General features: G+C 46.6%; 2 protein-coding genes across 3 annotated transcripts; both read left to right on the top strand.

The window, feature by feature from the left end:
* The first annotated feature begins 2,029 nt into the window (after positions 1–2,029).
* LOC117415349 (small ribosomal subunit protein mS37-like) lies at positions 2,030–5,335 on the top strand. Its single transcript, XM_034025578.3, has 3 exons — positions 2,030–2,308; positions 2,782–2,900; positions 3,383–5,335. The coding sequence occupies exons 1-3, from the start codon at positions 2,173–2,175 to the stop codon at positions 3,494–3,496; spliced, it is 369 nt and encodes a 122-aa protein (XP_033881469.3). The 5' UTR covers positions 2,030–2,172; the 3' UTR covers positions 3,497–5,335.
* Positions 5,336–8,432: 3,097 nt separating this feature from the next.
* LOC117415103 (neurotrypsin-like) lies at positions 8,433–19,149 on the top strand. 2 transcript variants are annotated; one of them, XM_034025070.3, is made up of 14 exons: positions 8,434–9,166; positions 9,980–10,025; positions 10,330–10,572; positions 10,728–10,869; positions 11,224–11,402; positions 11,817–11,964; positions 12,093–12,271; positions 12,357–12,498; positions 12,676–12,890; positions 13,599–13,740; positions 14,556–14,834; positions 15,193–15,315; positions 15,785–16,086; positions 16,401–19,149. In XM_034025070.3, the coding sequence occupies exons 1-14, from the start codon at positions 9,092–9,094 to the stop codon at positions 16,718–16,720; spliced, it is 2,535 nt and encodes an 844-aa protein (XP_033880961.3). In that variant the 5' UTR covers positions 8,434–9,091; the 3' UTR covers positions 16,721–19,149. The 2 variants fall into 2 exon arrangements, with proteins under 2 accessions (XP_034777747.2, XP_033880961.3); XM_034921856.2 differs by lacking the exon at positions 16,401–19,149 and having other exon boundaries at positions 8,433–9,166; positions 15,613–15,815.
* The last annotated feature ends 244 nt before the right edge of the window (positions 19,150–19,393 follow it).

Here is a 19,393-nt window from a genome sequence, read left to right as displayed (position 1 = left end):
TGTGAGAGTGAAAGTGTCTTTGTCATTGTGTGTCTCTGTGTCCTCACTTAGATTTTGCTCGTTCCTGAAAAATATCAGCTCTGATTAAGAAATAAAACTAAGTGCAAAAAAGTTGTTTCCCCTCACCTTCACTCTGTGTGTGAAGTCTGTCTTTTGATACTACCAGATTCTCTCTCTCTGTCTCTCTCTCTCTCTCTTTCTCTCTCTCCAGTCTTCAGCGAGGGTTGACATGTTGACACAGAAATTGATTCATTTCTCCTGTAACTATAATTCATTCATAAAGAGCTTCTGTGTCCTCTTCCTCTGCACAAAGTCAAACCCATCGCTCTCCCTGTCTCCTTCCATGGACACCAAGGACTCTGCTAGGAACAGGAGAACTAATCAAGGCTTTAAAACCCATTGTATTACTTCTAATCAGCGCTAATAAGAGGGGGACCAGTGATATTGTTGCCAGCACTAATCAGAGGCAAGAAAATTGATTTTAAAACCTCCTTTAAAATGAGGGCCAGTGATAATGTTGCCACCTACCAGAGAGTTCTATTCTCTGAGGATAGCAGCGTCATCACAGAGTTCAGAGGAACATGTGAGCTGTTAGCATTTAAAAGGATTCCAGTAAATTATTTAAAAACTCATTGAAAATACACAGCGTGCTTCCAGAGGCTCCCTGCGTCTCCGTGTTTACCCTCGCAGAGCTCTGCTGTGAAATATTTATTACAGCGTGCTCTTCAGAGGACACGTTCTTCAAGTAACAGCAGCTAAATGAGAACGCACAGAAGCACAAGCAGAGTGTGGACCTGAGAGATGGGTTATCTCTTATATAAACCAGTAAAAGTCCTGACAAGAAACCCACTACAGTTTCCCACTAATGTTTTGAGGTCTTCATCACTGTGTCAGAGATTTACTGTGTTTGTTTTTACCAGTGTGTGTGTGTGTGTGTGTGTCTGTCCAGTGTATGTGTGTCTCAGTGTCAGTGTCTGTGTGTGTCTCAGTGTCTGTCCAGTGTATGTGTGTCTCAGTGTCAGTGTCTGTGTGTGTCTCAGTGTGTGTCCCCCAATGTGTGTGACTCAGGGTGTGTTTCACTCAGTATGCGTGTCGCAGTGTCAGTTTGTGTGTATATCTCTCAATGTGTGTGTGTGTGTGTGTGTGTGTGTGTGTGTGTGTGTGCAGTCTTCCTGGTCAGTGGAGCAGATATCAGGGTCACCATTGTTGTCTTCCCCCCCATCGAAGGCTGCAGCGGGGTCAGTGTTTGGGGGAGGGAGAGAGGGGTGAAGGGTGAGGCTTCAGCTGAATGGTGTTTTCAAAGAAGGGTGCATTCTCCCTGGTTACCATGGCGCTCAGATTGTATTGGAAAACCAATTCAGGAAACCCAGTTCACCCAGTTCACCTCTTTCCTTTTGACCAGGGGAGCATTCTTGGAAATGATCTCCCTTTTCAAGGAAGGGTGGGAGCTGGATGACTTTAGTTTGAACCCCACATCGTACAGTCCTATACCACCCAGTGCACAGAGGCATTGAAAAAGAGCAGGCAGTGCAAAATCTGCTCACAATCGTGGATTACATCTTGGTATCCCAGAATAGACAATGGCCTCTTCAAATACGTGTAAAAAAAACGTGTCTCACAAGTGCAGGTGTGCCATGAATATCACAGACCTGTGTGTTCTAGACAGTAAAAGGATGGCAAAGGGTAATAAAGCACACTGAAAGCATAAGGAAGCATTGTAAAGCACATTAAAAACAAACAAAAAAAAAAACATGACAAATTAACCCTTATAAAAGATTTAGAGCTGAGTGAAGTATGAAGACAATGCTTACAATCGAACTCGGTGACGGAGGGTTGAAGTAAGGCTACTGTAACACCTGACGTGCGTTGTTTTGCATTAGGCTGTAGTTGGGTTGGAGGCATGAAGCTGTATGTTAAAATGCATTGTCCTTGACTTTCTTAAGGAGTGAGTCTGCTGCTATACAAATTGACGGGTTGATTGCACCAGTCACAAGGAAGTCGACTCACTGTTTTTACGACACTCCCTGTTTGCCAAGACAACGTTATGGCGCTTTACGGTCCAACATGGCGTCCCCCGTGTGCTGAGAGGTCGCTACAGATAGATGTTACGCCGTTGCTGTGTTTTTTAGAAGTTGTCACATTTTCGGTGAATTATTAGTGTGTTAACCTGCGATGGCGACAAAGGGGAGCGGGCTGCAAGCCAAGGTGAGCCGCATGCTGAGCAAGGATTTCGGGAAGCCGATTCTGAAACCTAACAAGCCGCTGGCGCTGCGGAACGAGGTGGCAAATAGGAAACTGCGACAGGGAGGTAACATACTTCAATAAATAAATAATACCAAAACATTGATGAAAACAAAACACCCATTTCATAGCAGTTCGATCCAATCCTGGTTTTACTGGAGCTTAATGAGACAGCCCTGAGCTTGTTACATACACCCGGGGTTAATCAAGCTCAGTGAAACCTTGAATGAGTGAAATTGCATCCCTGGTTAAAAATATCGACATTACTACAGTAATTCAGATTTTGTTTTTAAGTCTGAGTGTTAAAGTGGGGGGGCCTGTCGCCGTTTACCCGTACTAGTAATCACCTCGAGTGACAGGGGTCGGATCTTGGCAACATGGGGGCAAAAAACAGGAGGTAAATTGTTGTAACTTGGAACTGCTTTTAAATGCACCGCACTTTGAAACAATGTCAGTTTTAAATGCCAGGAGCAGTAGACACAATAAACCTGTCCGATGCTGGTATCACAAGTGTTTCCCCTCCCTCCGTCCCTGTCGCAGAGGCCTCCTGTCTGACGGAGATGTCTGTGATGATGGCGTGCTGGAAGCAGAGCGAGTTCAACCACGCTGCCTGTACCCAGGAGGTGCAGGCTTTCCAAAGGTGCACGGCCCTCGCGCAGGTAACCACGCAGGGGGCAGGAGCAGCTTGGGAGACATCCACGCAAAACAAAAAAAACGCTAGACAAGGAATGCTTTAGTGTAGCACAGATCCGGTCAGCACTCTGAGCACAGCACTAATCTGAAGAGAGTCTGGACCCAGCTGATTTCAGGGTCTGCTCTGCAAAAACTGTAAATGACACCACCGCTGGCTGACCTCAAGCATGAAGGTCATAGTTTAATAGTGATTTGGCCCTGTGATGGAGCAATTTAAAAACCTTGGCAATCAGCAAATGATCTTTCAGTATGTGCGTGTGTAGTGTCTGTCCAGCATCAACAGTGATCTGAGTCGAGGGATTGTACAAATGTTGTTTAATGCAATTATGATTCTCTTAGTACAGTTTAACCAGGGTTGGCTCTCACTGGGCAGCTGTGCAGTCTGCTTCATTCAATAATGAGAAGATAAAGATAACCTTGTCTCTCTCCTTGTCTTTCAATCTGGCAGGCAGAGAGGAAAGCTCGGATGGGCCAGGAGAGCAGTGGGCAGGGGGGCCGCCTACACCCCAAGCAAGCCAACACCCTGCTGAAACGACACCCCAACCTGTACCGTGAGATCTAGGGGACCTCCTGGCTACAGGGAGGCAGGCAGGCAGGCAGACTGCATGGGAGCCTCCCCTCACAGTTCTGCAAGCAAATGAGACAGAGAAAGAGGGAGAGACCGCACCCCAATCCTGACCTGAACACCCCCAGCCTGCCTTTCAGTCTTACATGCCTCTCTCTCTCTCTCTCTCTCTCTCTCTCTCTCTCTCTCTCTCTCTCTCTCTCTCTCTCTCTCTCTCTCTCTCTCTCTCATTTCAGCCAGAGACAGAATTGTACCATAATTGTGAGGTGGTGTAGTGTAGTTGAGAGACCATTGACCAGACTCATTTCACCTGGGACTTGAGCCAACCTGGATTTGAACCCAGGCCTCCAGAGGTGACAGGCAGGAGAGCAAGAGTCTAGTGAATTAGTGTAACTGCCACAGGACAGATTAGAAGGGAAGTACAAAAACATAGCAGTGAATGCTTTTTTTTTGTTTGTTTCTGGGCTTGATTGAATTTCTGTACACATCTGCTATCATTTTCAAATGTAACATTATAAGATTGTTATTTCTGAGTTATAATGTCTGGAACATCAGTAGGCTTTTTTGAGTCATTTAGTGTGGAGCAATCATGGGAACAGCACAGACCGACAGAATTCATTTGCAAGGTTGAGACAATGGAAATGCAGCTGTGTTGGATTTGAACCCGAGTCTCTGGAGCTGAGTGAAGTGTGGCGGATGTGTGACTGCCCCTCACCAGGCGTCCTCCCTTAATGGATTAAACCTGCCTCTAAAAGTAGCTGCCTTTACATCACGTTCCACCGCCAGGGATTGAATTTGTGTGAGCTAATTGTATTATGGAAGCAGAGAGAAAGCCCAGTTTCCAAAAGGCAGGTTGCTTTTTTCTAAGGAAATTACTTGATCAGATTATTTATTTTGCCTACCGGGAAAACAGCCATTTCTAATTGTAATTATTTCATTAAAAAAAAAAAAAAAACTCAACTACATTAAGTGAATTGGGCATTTGACTATCTGCTAATGGGGTGCATACCTCAACTCAATCTCAACGATCAGAGCGGTTTCTGTATATGAAAGATACAGATCATGAGGAATGACCTGTTTTCATTCACGATATTGAAACAATTAAGCTTTAGTAATAATAAATATATATATATATATATATATATATATATATATATATATATATATATATATACTGATGCACGATGAAAACGCAGCAGTCAAAGTTTTACATCAATAACTCATTGGGCACATACATAATGTTATTTACATTTTAAAATAATGAGCAGATAGGTTTGTGGATTGCTTGAGTAGTATTGTTCCTTGAGATCAAGTTATGTGATTTCATAAAAACGCCAGGTGCTCAGTGTTTGGTATTTAAGTTGAGATAAAATTGCCAAAATGAGTTACCAATCTGTATAAATAGCCATTCGAAAAGACATGATTTTGATTAACGCAAGAACAGCGATTACAATTGCACTACTTTAAGAAAACAATGTCGAGGTCTTGCTGTGGCCAGCATTTGACCTGAGTCCAATAGAACAACTGTGCGACCAAATCGCCAGTGCCATCCACAGGAGACGACCGCGACCAGCCAACCTTCACCAGCTGCAGCTGCACAGGAAGAGTGGCAGAACATCCCACAGCAGCCTATGCAGAGGCTGATCAGGTCTGCCAGGATTGTGTTAATGCTCAGGGAGGTCATACCCGATACTATCTTTGTAATGTTTTCATTTTGACAGTGTGTCACGTTTCATACTGAAAATGTATCGTGATTCTTTGATCTGAATTTTTGTTCACATGTTCTGTGATTTTGTTTATCTGTTTACAATATTTTATTAAATCCATTAGACCTGAGTGTTACTATCTTTAAAAATTGGCCTTTAATGACGTTTGGTTGACTTGAATTTAAAAACAGACGCGTTCGCCCCACCCCCTTCTCTCGATCTAAATATATACGTAATGACGTTTGAGAGCATAAGATGTTGTGTTTAGATTTTGACAACAGTTGTCAATTGTTCTTTGTAGTATGCAAGTCTTTCCTGATATAGCCGCTCCGGGGCGGTCCCTCGATGCAGTGTTTGTGTTTAGCTGGGTCTCCGCTCTGAATCCGGGGGTCGCGGCCGGTGTAATTCCCATCGGGGAGAGGAAGCAACATCACCCAGCCAACTCCTTCCTCCACCTGTCCGGCTGGCTAATTATCACTCATTACAGATGTGATAAGCGCTCTAAGTGAAAACATGGCGAGCAGTGTAGGCACTACAGTGGACACACGAACCAGCAGCTCTGTACGCGGTAATAATACCACATAGTGAACCAGTAGAAAATCTACTGACAGCAGCTGCTTCGTGTGTTCTTCATACCAGTACAATCTACTGCCAGCAAGAAACCACCAAAAAGACTGCTGCCGGTAGATTAAAGTCCGAGCAAAAGAAAGAGAACTATTTAGGAAATGGCCAGTTATATTAAGAAATCAGCTGCCTTAGTGCCAGTAATAATCTCCTGGTAATATTAACATATCTTTTTTTATCATAAAAATGTGTAGACTATTTTATTGATTATAGCAAGTTGTGGGTTGAACAAATACCTGCGCTAGTGGAATTGCCCTAAAGCTGTGTATCGCACTGTATGTGTGTGAGGCGCTCGCCCGTTCAGGCCCATACAGGAATGCAGGCCTTACTAAACTGTGGCTTGATTAGAAAAATAAATAAGGGTCTGTGCTTGTAGTGTTTGCTTTGCTTTAATTAACCTAGAATAATCTGCTTCTACAGGCTGGGTCAAACAAAATACCCCTTGGGCAACGGAGAGATGTGAAACTTAGAAATATTATTATTATTGTATATGTATATATAATATATATATATATATATATATATATATATATATATATATATATATATATATATATAAACTCAAATGATATATTCAGTGAGCTTCAGAACTCTGTGATGGAATGTTTAATAACGGTTCTTTTTTGGAATTTCAATCCCAGGAAGGGTTCCAGAGCAACCTGAAGGTTATACATTGAGCGACCTCTTTACTATAGACGTGTGAGTGACAAGTTTAGTTCTCATAATAGGAAACAATATTCCAGGCAAACTGCCTAGACTGTGTCCCTTTTCTGTAAACGTATATATGTTCATGGCTTAGCCAGAAATGAAAAAGACCACCCCTGGCCAAAATGTCGATGTATTAATTGACCTATGCTGGTGTTTTGTTATATTGCTAAATAAATACAAATCATTCTGAGGTAAGGGTACTTACCAAACACGGCTCCAAGTCTATCATATCAGGGAGATCAGGGTGCAGGTAAAAATGTATTTACTGCATTATGACCATGCAGGTCCATGTGGGCGCTATATAGCCCTATGCTTGACACAAGGCCAGAGTGGTGTTGTTGCTTCTCGTTGGCGTGCTGTGGAGCTCCGTGTCCCGTGTCTGGGTCACGGTATGTGCCCTGTGAGTGATAGCAAGCTATTCTGAGCTGCAGCCCCACTGGAGACCCGGTCCCTCCCTCAACACAAACCTTAGAACTGTGATAACCGGGGCTGGGTCAGGAAATAAACCTTATCAGCCTTGACGTTTATTTTCATAAACGAGTTCAAAGCAAGGTTTATTATGAAGGATACACACACACGGTAATCGATTATTAACCGTTTAGAAGCGCATCTTGTATTAGCAGTAATCGAGCTGCTGCCGGCCCCGCCCCTTTGGAAAGTCTGCAGTTGCACAACATCAGCTGCTCCATTCCACCTGCAGCGCCGTCAAAACCCGTCCCCGGGGATTCCCGCGCTGCTCCAGAGCCGCAGTTTTTTTTAGTCCCCCAATGATTGACCAGTCAAGGGCGAATTCATTAGCAAATTGCTGCCTTCGGGGTTCTGTTTTTTGTTGAGTCTGCACCAAGATAAACAGTGCGCGCAGCGAGCCCAGCCAGCACACCACTGGGGCTGTCACTCAAACACACACGCATAGGCTACACAAGCTTGCATGCATACACACACGCACACACCGTTGCCTGTTAACCGCTGGTTTCGTAGACCCCGATTAGCATTACCAGACCAGACCGCTTTACCTGGGGTAATATTAGTGCTAGATACTAATCGGGAGTTGTAAACCCAGACATGAACACACAGACATTCAATTGTATACAGTGACATTTATACTGACTTGAACACAGCGAGACACACGTGAGTACTCACTGACACCTGCTCAGATATATTTACATCGTTTTTAGCATTTCTATTTCTTGTGTTTATGAAATGACCTGTGTTATTGATTATTTATTTTCATACTTGTAATTAACTGTTGTGGAATTAACTACTTTATATCCACTCCCTAAGAAGTTTATTTTTTAATTTATAGTACAATCAAAACCTTCCCCAAAACACACACACTCGAGTATCATGAACATAGAACTCACAAACACACAGTGACACAAACATGCACGCAGAACTGTCCACAAACACACAGTGACACAAACACGCACGCAGAACTGTCCACAAACACACAGTGACACAAACACGCATGCAGAACTGTCCACAAACACACAGTGACACAAACACGCACGCAGAACTGTCCACAAACACACAGTGACACAAACACGCACGCAGAACTGTCCACAAACACACAGTGACACAAACACGCATGCAGAACTGTACACAAACACACAGTGACACAAACACGCATGCAGAAATGTCCACAAACACACACGTTATTGTCTCGGTTTCTTCACACGTTCACAAGCATGCCTTCCGCTCTCAGACATGCCCGGGACAGACTGGCCAGCGCTTTCGCTATAATGAATAACAATGCGCTTTGTACCATTGCGTGGTGAAGTAAAGGAAAGGGGGGTTTCTGACATACAAAGGCCCACCCATTATGTTTTCTCGTTCCTCTCCACCAATCCGGCTCCAATTTAACATCTTAAACTGTAATATATCTTCAGCGCTGCTAGGCTATACAGACAGAGCTGAGAGATACCATCATCTCTAGCTGCGCTTCGCTTGCAGACGCTGCACGGGGTTCGGCACTGTCTCTGCCTATGCAGTGGCAGTACCTTTAGAACATATATTCCATTATAATACACACACACAGCACATCCAACTATACTTTTTTTTCTCTGAAGTGCCGAAGGTCAGGTTTCTTATTATCGTATTTATAATTACATCAAACGGCTGGCGGCGGCATTCTGTTTACAGCGGTGTTTAGTTACAACTACCACTTCTTGCATGAGGAAAAATATATCTGATATACAGTATCGCATATATACAGAGAAGAGCGAGGGAGGGAGGGAGAGGCAGAGAAGTGCGGCGTGCTGGTGTTGTATGTATGGAACGTTTTTCTTTTAAGAATGGAATACTACGGCGAGCAGCGCGTTCTTGCGCTCTGAACGACCGGACAGCCGCGTTCTGTCTTTGCGTTTAACGCACATGCCCGTCTCTGACAGGTTTATAGATCTTTACATTTACCGCCGCGCATTGACGGTCTATAGCAGAGACTCCAGCCCGCTCTCCCCGCGCACGGCACAGGGCTGTGTGAGGAGCGATGGGCGAGCAGCACAGCGGGGAGAGCAGTGGAGAGAGAGGGCAATGACTCCACCATCACCCAGCGAGGATGGGTGCAACGCGGGGAGTGTCTGCTCTGCTAATCGCCTTCTGCTGCTGCTGGTTGGTGTCCGTGCACGCTGAGGTATGTTAGCACAGGAATGTGTCTGCGTGGGTTATGTTCAACTTTTGTTTTTGATCATATATCTTATAAATAGCGATGCATAGGGATCGCACTGTATCGGATTGCGACGTATGAAATATATCCACCACATACTTCAAATCAATAATTAAAACCAATACTGAAATATTATTTTTCGCAGGATTTTCTGTTTTTTTCTTTTTTTAATTGGCTAACTCGCGGACACACAATTACATTTATCGTTGCCTGTATAAGAAGCACGCATTTCCCAGTTCATGCGTTCCGTCGCACCAGTAAAACTGCACTGGTGTTAAACCTTCGCCAGTCCAATATATTGTGTCAGTGTTTGCAAACCGTGCTGATTAAAAAAAAAACATGCAATCACACTTTAGTCTACACCAGTTACATACACACGTATCTTTACATATAGTGAAAATATACTGTACACATAGGCTATTGGAGCCTCTTGAAATTGTTACTATTTTTCACCCCTGCATCGAGTTCAACTAATAATAATAATAATAATTTTTGTTTAACCACGACTTTCAACGCTCTCTAATGTTAACGATGGAACCTTTATCTTATCAGTTGAACTGTTCGGCTGATAGTTATTGATTTCACAATTAGAGATTCGTGTCTAGCTCTTGCCTCTCTGTGCAACTCTATGGCCCTAAATCGTTACAGCTGGAACATGGTCACCTGTTGATTACTCCGAGTTGCATAAAAAAAGGTGAAAACACGGCTGTGCGCTCTGAATGTATTAAACCAATCAATCAATCAATCAATCAATCAATCAATCACTGGATGTGTTGACAGGTGCTTGCTGATGGAGGGAGCTACCTGAACACAGTGCACAGTACAGGTAAGAACACCCTTTCATTTCAACATTTAGAAAGATCTTGGAACATGTCGCTCAGAGTGTTGACGAGAGATCCGGAGGTGTCCTTGAATCAGACACAACGTATAATATTGGAATATTGGTGTGAGTGTGTGTATTGAATTATTCAGAGTATTACCCTGAAGAAACAGTAGCTAGCGAAACCATTAGCAGCACTGCCAGTTCATCACTTGTGATACCACTGACATGTTCCCACTGACAGACTCGCACTCCCCCTCTCCTTCCCTCTGTCTCACCCTGTTGCTCTCTCTCCCTCTCTTTCTCTCAGATCCTCTCTCCTGCACCGATGGGTTCACAGAGCTCGGGTATTATAACGGCTCGGTCTCTGAGACTGACTCTGGCGCCCCCTGTCTGCCCTGGACTGAGTTCCCTGACTACCTGCTGCAGTACCCTGGGCGCGGGCTGGGGGCGCACAACTACTGCCGCAACCCAGACAGGGAGGCCAACCCCTGGTGCTTCTACCGGCTGAGCTCCGGAGCTATTGGCTGGGCTTACTGCGACTGCAACCAGGGTGAGGCGGGGGAGAGGTGGGGGTGGAGAAGGGGATAGAGGGGCAAGGGAAGGGAGTAGCTAGAGGGTGGTGAAGGGTTGTTGTAACCATGTTGTCTTTGTTTTAACGTCCCCCCCCCCAACTCCCCCCACTTCCCCCCCCCCTCCCCCTCTCAGGTGCTGTGCGCTTGGCTGGCAGCTCCTCCTCGTCTCAGAGCGGCCTGGTTGAAGTGTATCTGAACGGCCACTGGGGGGCAGTGTGTGACTCTCACTGGACTGAGCGAGATGCCAGTGTGATCTGCAGACAGCTGGGGCTGGGGTGAGGAGGTGTCTGAGATATACTGACCTGCCTAGGGTTCTAATTACTCCATCAGTGGTTCTAATGACCCAGTATAGGGTGCTAATGACGCTGCCCAGGATTATAATAACCCAACCTATGGTTCCAATGATGCCACCTATGGTTTTAATGACCTAGTGCTGGGTTCTTATGACCCAGCGTAAAGTTCTTAAGACCTGTCCCAGGGATCTAATGACCCAGTTGAAGGTTCAAATGACCTCCGCTCATGGTTCTAATGACCCGCTGAGGAGAGATATTGAGTTGAGCTCAATATCACGATAATATGTACTGTATTATGTGTTAAGGCAATGCTGCAATGTCATGAACCTCCCGCAGTGAGATCGGCACGCCTCTCAGACACGCCCACTTTGGACCCAGCTCTGGAATCTTCCACTTCCAGCGACTGGGCTGCCATGGCGACGAGGACTTCCTGCTGAAGTGCAAGAACAGGAAGTTCATGACCAACGACTGTAATCATGGAAACGAAGCAGGGGTGGTGTGTGTGCCTCCTGAAGGTGAGAGAGAGGGAGGGGAGGGGGAAGGAAATCATATGGCAAATATGGAGAGGAAGAGAGGGAAGAAGGAAGAGGAGAGAAGTGTGGGGAGGGGCTGAGGACCAGGGGGACAGAGAAAGAAGAGGGAAGAGCAGGGGAGGAGAGAAAGGGGTGACTGCACACACAGACACAGAGCTGCACACACTCTGTGAGCTGGAGAAGTGCTGGGGTCACATGTGAGGATGGGAACTCTTTCCCTGGCTGGATGCAGTGTGCTGCTGGGGTGTCAAATTAGAACAGCTGTAAATAATTCAGAGAGGGAGCTTTAACTGGAGGAGCTGTGAGAGAGCAGGCAGGGGAGGCGTGTTAGTGAAGTGAGCATGGTTGCCTGTGTGTTTTTCTCACTGTGTGCCTGTGTGTGTTTTCTTCTCTCAGGCTCTGGCGCCCCCTTGAGGCTGGTGGGCGGGACTGAGGATTTCGAGGGGCGTGTCGAGGTGTATCACAATGGGAGGTGGGGCACGATCTGTGACGACCAATGGGACGACATGGACGCTGAGGTGGTCTGTAGGCAGCTGGGCTTCAGGTGATTGACAGGCAGCTTTTAAACTGGGTTCAGATCTAATTTAGTGAAGGAGATATTTACATAAAAAACCTGATCTGAGAGCTGTGTAAGAAACTGTCATCTCTCCCTCCTTCTCTCCCCGCTGTCAGTGGCACACCGAAGGCCTGGTCCTGGGCTCAGTTTGGCTCTGGCTCAGGTCCGATCCTGCTGGATGAGGTGCGCTGCTCTGGGAACGAGCTGTCCCTGGAGGAGTGTGCGCACAGCAGCTGGGGAGAGCACAACTGCGACCACGTGGAGGACGCGGCCGTGTCCTGCAACCCCTACTCCGGTGAGACACGCCCCCTGACACATGCACACACTCACACTCACACTGTCCCAGACACTCACACACTCCTCTCTCTCTCCCCTGTCAGACGGAGTGGTGAGGCTGGTGGATGGGGACAGCCCCTCTGAAGGGCGGGTGGAGATATATTACAATGGCGCCTGGGGCTCGGTGTGCGACGACAGCTGGACGGAAGTTAACGCGCAGGTGGTGTGTCGACAGCTCAGGTTCAGGTGAGGTAGTGAGGGGGCGTCTGTGTGTGTGTATGTGAGTAACTCCCTATCTCCTCTCCTCTGCCTCTCTCTACTGTAAGGGGCGCACGTCTCTCTGCTGGCGTGGGGATGATCCTGCTGTAACCCTGTCTTTCTCTCCCCCTCTCTCTCTCTTGCTTTATCCCCCCTCTCCTGTAGGGGGCGTGCGCGTGTCTCTGCTCCGGGTCGGTACGGCGCTGGCTCGGGGTTGATCCTGCTGGACGAGGTGCAATGCAGGGGGGGAGAGCGCTCCCTGCTGGGCTGTGCACACGCTGCCTGGGGGAGACACGACTGCGCACACAGCGAGGACGTGGGGGTGCAGTGCGAGGGGGAGGGCGAGACCAACGAGATACCCCAACGCTCATCTGAGACAGGTACACACTGAGGGGGGGGGGGGAGGGGGATAAGAGAGAGAGGGGGAGAGAGAGTGTGCATATCGACAGGAGAGATGAGCCGTCACAAAGTCTTCTCCTCAACAGCTGAAACCGTGTTAAACTAATACAGTGGCATCTGTTGGTAGAGGATGGTATTGCACTTGCAATGGTTGTTATTGTAATCTTTTAAAACCTGTGCTTCAGTCTCTACAACAGGTGGTGTTTAGCACTACAGTATATACAATGTATATGTCCTGCACAGGTGTCTGTGTTGGTATTGGCAGGTGTGTGTATTGACAGGCTTGTTTGTGTATTGACAAGCTTGTGTGGGTATTGACAGGTCTGTGTTGGTATTGGCTGGTTTGTATTGATAGACTGGTTTGTGTATTGACAGGTCTGTGTTGGTATTGGCAGGTGTGTGTATTGACAGGCTTGTTTGTGCATTGACAAGCTTGTGTGGGTATTGACAGGTCTGTGTTGGTATTGGCTGGTTTGTATTGATAGACTTGTTTGTGTATTGACAGGTCTGTGTTGGTACTGGCAGGTGTGTGTTGACAGGTGTATGTGTGCATTGACAAGCTTGTGTGGGTATTGACAGGTCTGTGTTGGTATTGGCTGGTTTGTATTGATAGACTTGTTTGTGTATTAACAGGTCTGTGTTGGTACTGGCAGGTGTGTGTATTGACAGGTGTGTGTGTGCATTGACAGGCGCTCCGGTGAGGCTGGTGGACGGGGAGAGCCAGCGGGAGGGCAGGGTGGAGGTGCTGCTCGGTGGGGAGTGGGGCAGCGTGTGTGATGACGGCTGGACTGACGACCACGCAGCTGTGGTGTGCAAACAACTCGGCTACATGTGAGGAGGAACACACTCTTTAATACTGACATTAACATGATCATTACCAGTGTGATCAATCAGCATCATTAACATGATCATTACCAGTGTGATCAATCAGCATCATTAACATGGTAATTAACAGTGTGATCAATCAGCATCATTAACATGATCATTACCAGTGTGATTAATCAGCATCATTAACATGATCATTACCAGTGTGATCAATCAGCATCATTAACATGGTAATTAACAGTGTAATCAATCAGCATCATTAACATGATCATTACCAGTGTGATCAATCAGCATCATTAACATGATCATTACCTGTGTGATCAATCAGCATCATTAACATGATCGTTACCAGTGTGATCAATCAGCATCATTAACATGATCATTACCAGTGTGATCAATCAGCATCATTAACATGATCATTACCAGTGTGATCAATCAGCATCATTAACATGATCATTACCTGTGTGATCAATCAGCATCATTAACATGATCATTACCAGTGTGATCAATCAGCATCATTAACATGATCATTACCAGTGTGATCAATCAGCATCATTAACATGATCATTACCAGTGTGATCAATCAGCATCATTAACATGGTAATTAACAGTGTGATCAATCAATATAATTAACATGATCATTAACAGTGTGATCAATCAGCATCATTACCAGTGTGATCAATCAGCATCATTAACATGATCATTACTATTGTTAGCATCATCATCATTCGTATTAGTAATGCCATCATTAACATTGTTATCAATATTATTATCGTTATTTGTACTGTTATGAACTTCCCCTCTCTCCCCCTCTCTCTCAGGGGTGAGGCGAAGGCGCGCTCCATGGCCTATTTCGGGGAGGGGGAGGGTCCGATCCACCTGGATGACGTGCGCTGCTCGGGGCAGGAGAGCAGCCTGTCCGAGTGCGAGGCTCACAGGGGCGGGCAGCACAACTGCAGGCACAGCGAGGATGCCGGGGTGATCTGTCAGTACAGTAAGAAGCCAGCGGAGGGCGCCACAGACACAGCATCGGCCTGCGGGCTGAAACCCGGCGCACAGGGACGGAGCAAGAGGATCATCGGAGGGGTCAAATCACTCAGGTCAGCTTTACTAAGACAAGAAACCTTCTCCCTCTCCTCCCTCTGCTCTCCCTAGCCTCCCTCCCCCTTGCTCCCTTCCCTCCCTCCCATAACAAAAGCACAGCAAAGTGTAATGAGAAGTGAAATCATTGGTAGGCATTGTAAAGCTCAGAGTGGTATGGTAAAGCACATTAAAAAACAAGCAAACTATGGTAAATACATAAACCATGGGAAAAGCATGGGGGAAACCTGCAAAATTTATCACAGTGTATTTTTAAAGGGCTCTTCCTCATCTCTCGCTCTTCTCTGCCCCCTCTCCTCTCTCCTCCCTCTCTTACGCCTCTTCCCCTGTCTCACTCCTCTCTCTCTCTCTCTGTAGGGGTGGCTGGCCGTGGCAGGCCTCTCTCCGCTTGAAGTCTCACTGGAGTACCGCACGGCCGCTGTGTGGAGCCACACTGATCAGCACCTGCTGGGCCCTGACTGCAGCGCACTGCTTCAAGAGGTGAGGGTGCTGCGTGGTGGGGGGGCGCTGGGGAGGGGGTACACTGCTTCAAGAAGTGTTTATCGTGGACCTTTCTCCCTCTCACTGAAAATAAGACTCCCATTCCAGGTTTTACTACAAGCTTGATTAACCATAGTGTAACTGAACAAATTGCTATGAAATTGAAGCCTTATTCCCTGAATTAGGACACTGTCTCTCCCCCTCTCTCAGGTTTGGCTTGGACCCCTCTCGCTATACCCTGCAGCTGGATGATTACTACACTGTCTCGCTCTCCCTCCCTCTCCCCCTCTCTTTCAGGTTTGGCTCTGACCCCTCTCGCTATGCCCTGTGGCTGGATGATTACTACACTGTCTCTCTCTCCCTCCCTCTCCCCCTCTCTCAGGTTTGGCTCGGACCCCTCTCGCTATGCCCTGTGGCTGGATGATTACTACACTGTCTCTCTCTCCCTCCCTCTCCCCCTCTCTTTCAGGTTTGGCTCTGACCCCTCTCGCTATGCCCTGCGGCTGGGTGATTACCACACCGCAGAGAAGGATGAGTTTGAGAAGGAGCTGCCAGTGTATAGTGTGCTGCTTCACAGGAAGTACCGGCCGGAGAGCAGTGACTATGACATTGCGCTGGTCCGAGTTCGAGGGGCCGAGAGCCGCTGCGTCTCCTTCAACCCCCACATCGTCCCCGCCTGCCTGCCCCCACTCCACCGGGGCAAGAAGTGGAGCAAGGGCTGGGGCAACAAGCGAGCAGCGACCTGCGTCATCACAGGCTGGGGCGACACAGGTGTGAGAGTGTGTCTAAGTGTCTGTGTCAGAGCGAGTGTGTCTGTGTCTCAGTGTCTGTGTGAGAGTGAGAGTGTGTCTCAGTGTCTGTGTGAGACAGACAGCATCAGCATCATTAACATTAACAGTGTGATCAGTGTGTCTCGGTGTCTGTGTGAGAGTGTGTCTCGTGTCTGAGTGTGAGAATGAGAGTGTGTTTCAGTGGCTGTGAAAGTGACAGTGTTAGAAATGTGGGTATATCTTTCCATTTGTATGTCACATCTCACCCCCTCTCTCCTCATTTTTACCCCCTCTCTCTCTTATCTCTCTCCCCAGGCTCCTCGTACTCTCGCACCCTGCTTCAGGGCTGGGTCCCTGTCCTGCCCGGTCGGGTGTGTCGCTCTCGCTACGGTTCTCGCTTCTCTCCCAGGATGCTTTGCGCCGGCAGCCTCTCTCACAGTAAGCGGGTGGACAGTTGCCAGGGCGACAGCGGAGGTCCCCTGGTGTGCCCCGGGGTCGGGGGTCGCTGGGTCCTCACCGGAATCACTTCCTGGGGTCACGGCTGCGGGCGACCTGATTCCCCGGGAGTGTACACGCGGGTCGACAAGTTCCTGCGCTGGATAGAGGACGGCATGCGTGCCACGCAGAGGGGATGAACAGCCACGAGCAACACGCAACCAAACATGCTACTAAACATAAAACAAGCACGCAATCAAACACGCAGCAAAACACTAGGGAGTCCTGGGAGTCCTGGTTTTACTAATCTTTAATTAGACACACCTGAGCTTGTTACCTACACACTGAGGCTAATCAAGCTCACAGTAACGCCTGGAATGCTATGCAATAGGAGTCTTATTTCCATCCCTGCAATCACGTATCCACACATACAACCAAGCCCCAGGGTTGAACGTGTCCAGCTCAGCAGCAGATCTCAGACTCTTATTGCAGCTGGTAAAGAAATCTGAATGCTGTTGCTTCTCTCAGATCTCTCCCCCAGGATTACTCCAGCTCCTGCCCAGTAACTCCCGCTTCCAATACAATACAATACGTTCTGCTCAGAGCTGTCCAAGCGCTTTGGCTAACAGACCCAGACCCAGACCTATAACCAAGGGGCCATAAAAAACAAAGCAAACCTAAAGGAATACAGTTTAACCAGACTACACACACACACACACACACTAAGACACACACACGCACACACACACACACTGAGACACACACACACACACACACACACACACACACACACCTCATTAAACGTTTAAACACATTTTGCATTTTGACTTGCACCAACCAGAAATACGACCAGCTGTCCAGCTGAACAGCCCACAACACAGCACTAGACTGGGGGCTGCATGTTCTGATACAGTCAGCCCACAACACAGCCCTAGACTGGGGACTGCATGTTCTGATACAGTCAGCCCACAACACAGCCCTAGACTGGGGACTGCATGTTCTGATACAGTCAGCCCACAACACAGCCCTAGACTGGGGACTGCATGTTCTGATACAGACAGCCCACAACACAGCCCTAGACTGGGGACTGCATGTTCTGATACAGACAGCCCACAACACAGCCCTAGACTGGGGGCTGCATGTTCTGATACAGACAGCCCACAACACAGCACTAGACTGGGGACTGCATGTTCTGATACAGTCAGCCCACAACACAGCCCTAGACTGGGGACTGCATGTTCTGATACAGACAGCCCACAACACAGCCCTAGACTGGGGGCTGCATGTTCTGATACAGACAGCCCACAACACAGCCCTAGACTGGGGACTGCATGTTCTGATACAGACAGCCCACAACACAGCCCTAGACTGGGGGCTGCATGTTCTGATACAGACAGCCCACAACACAGCCCTAGACTGGGGACTGCATGTTCTGATACAGACAGCCCACAACACAGCACTAGACTGAGGGCTGCAGGTTCTGATGCCAGAGAATGAAGCTGACGAAGTCTGGGAATGGCCAGTCTGGTTTTGATTTTTACAGTATTCACAATCAGGAATTACAATCCAGAATTTCTGCTATACTCCTTTTTGTTCTTTTTGATAGTGCTGAGCTGGAGTTACCGAGGCTATCCATACAGTATCATCTAACACAATGTAATGGATGTCCTCCTAGCGGCTGATCAGTCAGTAATACTGACATCAACAGAAGAGCAGTACTTGCCTCTCCACTCCAGAGATTGCTGATTAGTTGAATGGTAAGACGTTGGTCTGAATAGTCCTCCAGCTCTTGCCTTCCCATTCCATTCAGTGGGCTGAGATGCCAATTCATTACAACACTGCTGCCTTGAAGATCAGGATTACTTTCAAATCTCTCCTGCTCACCTACAATGCCCTTCATCACACAGGTCCCGAGTACCTCCTCAACCTGCTGACCAACTCAACTCTCAAGACCCACCTGTTCTCTCTTGCTTTCCAGGCTCTTAACCCTGATATTTGTTATTAGCTGTTGTGTTGTTGCTACTTTTTTTTCTCGCATCCACAATGTTTTAGAATTCTTTTTACATCCTAGCCTTATCTTTCATGTATTCTGCATTGTTTTTCACTGTATTTCATGTACTATGCATTGTTTTTCACTGTATTTCATGTACTATGCATTGTTTTTCACTGTATTTCATGTATTCTGCATTGTTTTTCACTGTATTTCATGTACTATGCATTGTTTTTCACTGTATTTCATGTACTATGCATTGTTTTTCACTGTATTTCATGTACTATGCATTGTTTTTCACTGTATTTCATGTACTATGCATTGTTTTTCACTGTATTTCATGTATTCTGCATTGTTTTTCACTGTATTTCATGTATTATGCATTGTTTTTCACTGTATTTCATGTATTATGCATTGTTTTTCACTGTATTTCATGTATTCTGCATTGTTTTTCACTGTATTTCATGTATTATGCATTGTTTTTCACTGTATTTCATGTATTCTGCATTGTTTTTCACTGTATTTCATGTATTATGCATTGTTTTTTTTGTTTTTTTTTGTTACTGCATCTTGTAAAGCGCTTTGTGATGGTGGTCCACTATGAAAGACGCTATATAAAATAAAGATTGATTGAAGGAATCAGAGGCTGGTACTATTCAGTGAGGATGGTCTCGGATGCAGAATGATGTAATCACCTTGCAGACTCGCTATCTGCGACGGTCCAGCTTCTACATATCCAGCATGTCGGAGAAGTTCATGTGTCAACTTTATTAAGAAAAAATTAAAAATTATTTTTTATTATTATTCTATTTAAACAAAACATGGATTGCTCATTTGTTTTGTATTGTACTGTAAATCAATAAACATTCATTCAAGCTAATTT

The sequence above is a fragment of the Acipenser ruthenus genome, chromosome 7 (genome assembly GCF_902713425.1).
Source record: "Acipenser ruthenus chromosome 7, fAciRut3.2 maternal haplotype, whole genome shotgun sequence".
Taxonomy (NCBI): Eukaryota; Metazoa; Chordata; class Actinopteri; order Acipenseriformes; family Acipenseridae; genus Acipenser; species Acipenser ruthenus.
This window is presented reverse-complemented; position numbering and strand designations above follow the sequence as displayed.

Bases quoted from the DNA above. Each gene is read 5' to 3' on its own strand.
- LOC117415349 (XM_034025578.3), top strand. From the start codon at position 2,173: ATGGCGACAAAGGGGAGCGGGCTGCAAGCCAAGGTGAGCCGCATGCTG. The intron at 2,309-2,781 runs GTAACATACTTC...TCCCTGTCGCAG, and splicing joins TAGGAAACTGCGACAGGGAG to AGGCCTCCTGTCTGACGGAG. The intron at 2,901-3,382 runs GTAACCACGCAG...TCAATCTGGCAG, and splicing joins GGTGCACGGCCCTCGCGCAG to GCAGAGAGGAAAGCTCGGAT.
- LOC117415103 (XM_034025070.3), top strand. From the start codon at position 9,092: ATGGGTGCAACGCGGGGAGTGTCTGCTCTGCTAATCGCCTTCTGCTGC. The intron at 10,870-11,223 runs GTGAGGAGGTGT...AACCTCCCGCAG, and splicing joins TGCAGACAGCTGGGGCTGGG to TGAGATCGGCACGCCTCTCA. The intron at 13,741-14,555 runs GTGAGGAGGAAC...CCTCTCTCTCAG, and splicing joins TGCAAACAACTCGGCTACAT to GGGTGAGGCGAAGGCGCGCT.